The sequence below is a fragment of the Carcharhinus amblyrhynchos genome, chromosome 6, assembly GCF_965287045.1.
Source record: "Carcharhinus amblyrhynchos chromosome 6, sCarAmb.v2.hapA, whole genome shotgun sequence".
Taxonomy (NCBI): domain Eukaryota; kingdom Metazoa; phylum Chordata; class Chondrichthyes; order Carcharhiniformes; family Carcharhinidae; genus Carcharhinus; species Carcharhinus amblyrhynchos.
This window is the reverse complement of record NC_137329.1, coordinates 52941230-52947229: the sequence shown is the minus strand read 5'-3', so window position 1 is coordinate 52947229 and position 6000 is coordinate 52941230. Positions and strand designations below refer to the sequence as shown.

At 42.5% G+C, this 6000-nt stretch overlaps 1 protein-coding gene across 1 annotated transcript in view; it reads left to right on the top strand.

Moving 5' to 3' along the window:
• Positions 1 to 530: 530 nt before the first annotated feature.
• The window catches only part of trpm5 (transient receptor potential cation channel, subfamily M, member 5), a 108064-nt gene continuing 102594 nt past the window's right edge, over positions 531 to 6000 (top strand). Inside the window, exon 1 of the mRNA XM_080191464.1 lies at positions 531 to 737. Coding sequence (XP_080047590.1) covers positions 711 to 737 — 27 coding nt within the window. The 5' untranslated portion in view covers positions 531 to 710. The remainder of the gene's footprint in view (positions 738 to 6000) is intronic.

Here is a 6000-nt window from a genome sequence, read left to right as displayed (position 1 = left end):
TTTGCTAGGCCTTGGAGCGGGTTCACAAGGAGGTCCTGTGCCTCCCCCCCAGCCCCCCTCCGCACTGAGGGCCCGTAGATCAGGAGCGAGGGACTGAAGTGCTAACAAAACATCAAGAAGTTTTTAAGATAACTAAAAAGGGAGTGCAATGTATAACATTCAAGGTAGACTGCCCATAGACTCCGCAAGATCACAACGAGAGGGCAGTCAGGGCTTTGGTTTGATTGAGAATTTGAGATCTCTAGCAGGTTAGCACAGCAATATGCTATTTTAAAGATACACTTTAACCCAATTGCTATAATGTCTGTGTATGCACTATTTAGAAGAGCAGTGTAGTGTTCCCTGGTCCATATTAATCCCTCAAGCTACATAATTTTTAAAAAATCATTTTGACTTTGATATGTGTGGGTGCTTGCTGTGCGCCACATTACAACAGCACACTTTTTAGTTCTGACTGTAATTGCAGAAGAATGAATTCAACACCCCGATCACGCCCAGTTTTACCGTTCCCCATTCATTCTCACTATCAGGTAACGAGACTGGGAGGCGTCCAACTTTCCCCACGCAGGAAGCGATATCAAACACCCCCACAGCACACTCGGAAAGGTGCAGTTGCTGGCTTCTCGCTCAGGCTCCAAGGGGACAGCTGCTGAAGTCACTCCAAAAGAAACCTGGCCGTCCTTTAGAACAGGTTTGGGAGAGAATTCGGGATGGCCGACACCGGGGAACTGCAGCAGGTGAGAAACTTCAGCACTCTCCAATTCTGTTTAATTCTTTCAATATGAGAGGCAGGGAAACTGTTACTTTTACTAGCTGGATTGACAAACCAGGATGGCTTTGTATGAGATCCAAGAGTCCGTGACTGTGATACAAGTGAAACCTAAAACTTGTCTGAGAGCGTAACTCAGTTTGCTAGTTATTTATCGTTGTCGCGAATAGGCTTACATTAACACAGCAATGAAGTTACTGTGAAAATCCCCTAGTTGCACACTGTGGCGCCTGTTCAGGTACACCAAGGGAGAATTTAGCATGGCTAATACACCTAACCAGTATGTCTTTCAAACTGTGGGTGGAAATCAGAGTATCTGGAGGAAACCCACGCAGGCATGAGGAGAGCATGCAGACTCCACACGCACAGTGACCCAAGCCGGGAATCAAACCTGGGTCCCTGACGCTGTGAGACAACTGTGCCACCATGCCACCCCTGTAGAGTAAGCACAAAAAAGTATTTGGTGGGCAGCAGCCGCCATTCTGCATTGGGAAACATTTCAGTCATTCTTTCTTGGTCTCTCACTGATGATTTCTGAGTGACTGGTCCACTTAGAATCGTTTATTATAGGAAAGCGATATTATACACACAGATTTTCGTAGGAACTTGAGTGCAGGAGTAGGCCACTTGGCCCTTCAAGCACGCTCCACTGTTCAATAAGATGATGGCTAGAAGACTAAGGGCGGCACAGTGTTTCGCACTGTTGCCTCACAGAGCTAGGGGTCAGTTTTGGCCTTGGGTCACTGTCTGTGGAGTTTACATTTTACCCTGTGTCAGCGTGAGTTTCCTCTGGGTGCTGCAGTTTATTCCCCTGTCCAGTTTAGATTGGCAGTGCTGAATTACCACATAGTGTCTGTGATGTGTAGGTTAGATGGATTATCATTGGTAAATATGTAGGGTTACAACAATAGGGCAGGGGAGAGGGCTTGTGTAAGATGTTCTATTAGAGTCAGTCCAATTCAATAAAATCATAAATTCAACCTTGGCAGCAGGTGACGTTTCAGAGGAGGTGAGAGTTTGACTTTTCATTGGGTTTATTATTGAAACATGTATTATCCTGAGAAATCTTGGCAGGGTGGATGTGGAGAGGATGTTTTCTCCTATGGGAGAATCTAGAACTATGGGTCACTTATTAAAAATATGGGTGCTCCTATTTAAAATGGAGATGAGGGGAGAAATTTATCTCTGGGGTGGTGAGTCTTTGGAACTCTCCTTCCTGAAAAAGGCAGTGGAAGCAGAGTCTTTGAATATTTTTAAGGCAGAGGCAGATAGATTCTTGGTAAAGAAGGGGGTGATAGGTTATCCGGACCAGGCGGAATGCAGACTTGAGGTGATGATTAGATCAGCATTGATTTTATTATTTATATTAATTAGTGCCACAAGTAGGCTTACATTAACACTGCAATGAAGTTACTGTCAAAATCCCCACGTCGTCACACTGTGGAAGAATTTAGCATGGCCAATGCACCTAACCAGCACGTCCTTTGGACTGTAGGAGGAAACCAGAACACCCGGAGGAAATCCACTTAGGGGAGAATGTGCAGACTCCACGCAGACAATAAATCAAGCCAGGAATCGAACCCAGGTCCCTGGCGCTATGAGGAAGTACTGCCACCAATGCCGCTCCAGATATTAAATGGTGCAGTAGGATTAAAGGGCTGAATGGCCTATTCTTGCTCCTTGTTTTTATTAATCTTTGGGTAGATCCAAGCTCCAATATAACAAAGGCACTTAATTATCACGAGAGACTCATTCCCTCTGACCCTGCACTGGTTAAATGCTTTTGTACACAAGTCCATTTGTGAGATATTATAGAACAATCATGTATTTCACAGGGGTTAAAATAGTGTATAAGATAGAGTGCATGGCAATTTCACATGATGGTGTTCCAGGGAACCTTTTCTTTTTGTCATGAGTTACCACATCTGAGTTTTTGACACAAAAGTTTTCTATGAAGGTTGGCATTCCTGAGCCAACCATTTTCTGTTTAGCAGAAATCATTAAGGGCAAAATTTCTCCTTGTTCAACTTTCCAGTAAAATTACCAATAAGCACTATTTCATCTCCCTATCTTACACTGGCCCACAAATTGCTGGAAGAATAAAGACGTCAGTCATTATTAACATCTTAAAAAAAAAAGTGATGAGGAAAGATGTTCACAGATGCCATGACCATCCCTGGACAAACAAAATAAAGTTAGGCTTACAGAAGTATAACTTCAGGTGAAACCATTTTTGGACGTGTCGGGTGGGGTGCAGGGTACTTTCCCTATACTTGAAACGTGAGACCTAAGGCACGACACTACATCACAGAATTGTTACAGCATAGAGACAGGCAATTCTGCGCATTGTGCCTGGACTGGCTGTCTGAATAAGCAATTCACCTTGTGCCATTCCCGACCTTTTCCCCGGACTACTACACATTTTCCCATTTCAAATAACAGTCTAATTCCATTTTGAGTACCTCGATTGAACTAGCTTTCACCACACTCTCAGGCAGCCTATTCCAGAATCTAATCACTCCCTGCATGAAAAATTTTCCTCTTTTGGCCTTTGCTTCTTTTGCCAATTGCTTTAAATCTGACCCCTTTTGTTCTTGATGCTTTCATCCGTGTGAAGAATTTCGTCCTATCTACTCTATACACATCCCTCATGATTTGAATATCTCTTCTCCTCTTGGCCTTTTTTCCAAGAGAAATAATCCCAACTTCTCCAATCTATCTTCATTATTAAATTTCTCATTCCTGGGACCATCCTTGTGAATTTCTTCTCTGTGCTTATTCCAATTCCAGAACTGGACATAATATTCCAGTTGAGGGCCAATTAGTATCCTGTACAAGTTCAACATAACGTCCTTGCTCTTATGCTCTATGCCCAATTAATAAAGATGCTTTATTTACTGCTCTCTCAACCTGTTCTTCCACCTTCAATGACTTATGTACATATGCATCCAGGTCCCTCTATTCTGGCACCCACTTCAGAATTGTACCTTTTACTTCATATTGATTCTCCATTTCCTACATACCAAAATAAATTACTTCCCATTTCTCCACATTGAACTTCATCTGCCACCTGTCTGCCCATTCCATCTAACTGTCTATGTCCCTTTGGTTAGAAGGCTGGCCTAGGATTTCATTCACAATGCTCCCAAGTTGTGTACCATATGAAAATTTTAAATTTATGCCCTGTGTATGAAGGTTTAAGTTATTAATATATATCAGGAAAAGCAAGGGTCCCAACACTGGTCCCTGGGGAACTAGGCTACAAACTTTTTCCAGCCTGAAAAACAACTGTTAAGCACTACTCTCTGTTTCCTGTCACTCACCCAATTTCACATGCATGTCACTACTGCCCCTTTTATTCCATGAGCTATAACTTTGCTCACAAGTCTGTTGTGTGGCACTGTAACAAATGCCTTTTAAAAATCCATGTACACCACGTAAATCACATTGTCCTCATCAACCCTTTCTGTTACCACTTCAAAAAACTCCAGCAAATTAGTTAAACATGAGTTTCCCGTCACAAACTTGTACTGGCTTCCCTTAATTAATTTGCATTTGTTCATGTGATTATTCACTTTGTCCTGAATTATTGCTAGTTTCCACACCACCAAAGTTAAACTAACTGGCCTGTAGTTGCTGGGCTTATCTTTAAAGTTTTTATTTATTGGTGTCAGAAGTAGGTTTACATTAACACTGCAATGAAGTTACTGTGACAATCTTCTAGTCACCACACTTAGGTACATTTAGCACAGTCAATGCATCTAACAAGAATGTCTTTCAGACTGTGGGAGGAAACCAGAGTGCCCAGAGGAAACCCATGCAGATACAGGGAGAACATGCAGATTCCACACAGACAGTGACCGAGGCCGGGAATTGAACCAGAGTCCCTGGTGCTGTGAGGTAGCAGTGCTAACCACTGTGCCAACCTTTTTAAAATCCCTTTTGAAATAGGGTGTAATATCTGCAATTCTCCAGTCTTTTGGAACCACCTCTGAGTCTAAAGAAGATTGGAATATTCTGATCAGTGTTGCCATAATTTCCACTCTCACTTCCCTTAGTATCCTTGGATGTATCTCATCCAGGCTTAGTGCCTTATTAACTTTAAGTACATTCAGTTCATCTAACATTCCTCCCCATCACTTTTAAATCCCTCTAGTGTATTAATTGCTTCCTCTTTCACCATGGCCTGGGGAGCATCTTCTGCCTTGGTGAAGAGTAACGCAAAGTATTCACTTAACACCGAAGCCTTCAACACCCTTGCCTCAATGGGAAAATCCATTTTTGGTCCCTAATTGGTCCTACTCTTCCATTTAGCACCTCTTTATTATTGGTCTACTAATTGAAGATTTTAGCATTCGCTTTATGTTAGATGTCGGTCTCTTTTCATACTCTCTCTTTGTTTCATTTACTTTTTCATTTACACTCTGAACCTTTTGCATTCATCTTACCTCTCGGTTGTATTATCCACTTGACATCTGTCATAGGTACAATGTATCTTATTTATTTTAATTTCTATCTCATTTACTATTAAGGGAGCTCTGGATTTGTTTGCCTTACCGTTCCCGTTCATGGCAACATACTTTGACCGTGCTCTACTCTCTTGTCTTTGAAGATAGCCCATTGTTCAGCTACCATTCTTCCTATCAACCTTTGATTCCAATATTTTTGGAACAGCTTTTTTCTTACTCAATTGAAGTTAGTTTTCCCCTAGATAATTACTCTTCTCTGGATTGTTCTTCTCCATAACCAACCTAAACATTAAAAGTTTAAGTTTATTTATTAGTGTCACAAATAGACTGATATTAATACTGCAATGAAGTTACTATGAAAATCCCCTAGTTGCCACACTCCGGCACCTGTTCAGGTACGCTGAGGGAGAATTTAGCATGGCCAATGCACTAACCAGCACATCTTTCGGACTGTGGGAGGAAACCAGAGCACCCAGAGGAAACCCATGCAGACACAGGGTGAATGTGCAGATTCCGTGCAAACAGTGACCCAAGCAGGGAATTGAACCTGGGTCCCTGGTGCTGCGAGACAGCAGTGCTGACCACTTTGCCACTGTGCTGCCACTGATCACTGTTCCCTAAGCATGCTCCAATTGACATTTGATTCACTTGGTCTTCCTCATTCCCAAGCACTTGGTCTAGCGGTGCTTCCTTATTCATTGGACTGGCAAAATACTGTTGCGGAAAAGTTTCCTGACCACGCTCTTGCCTCTCTCTGCCTTC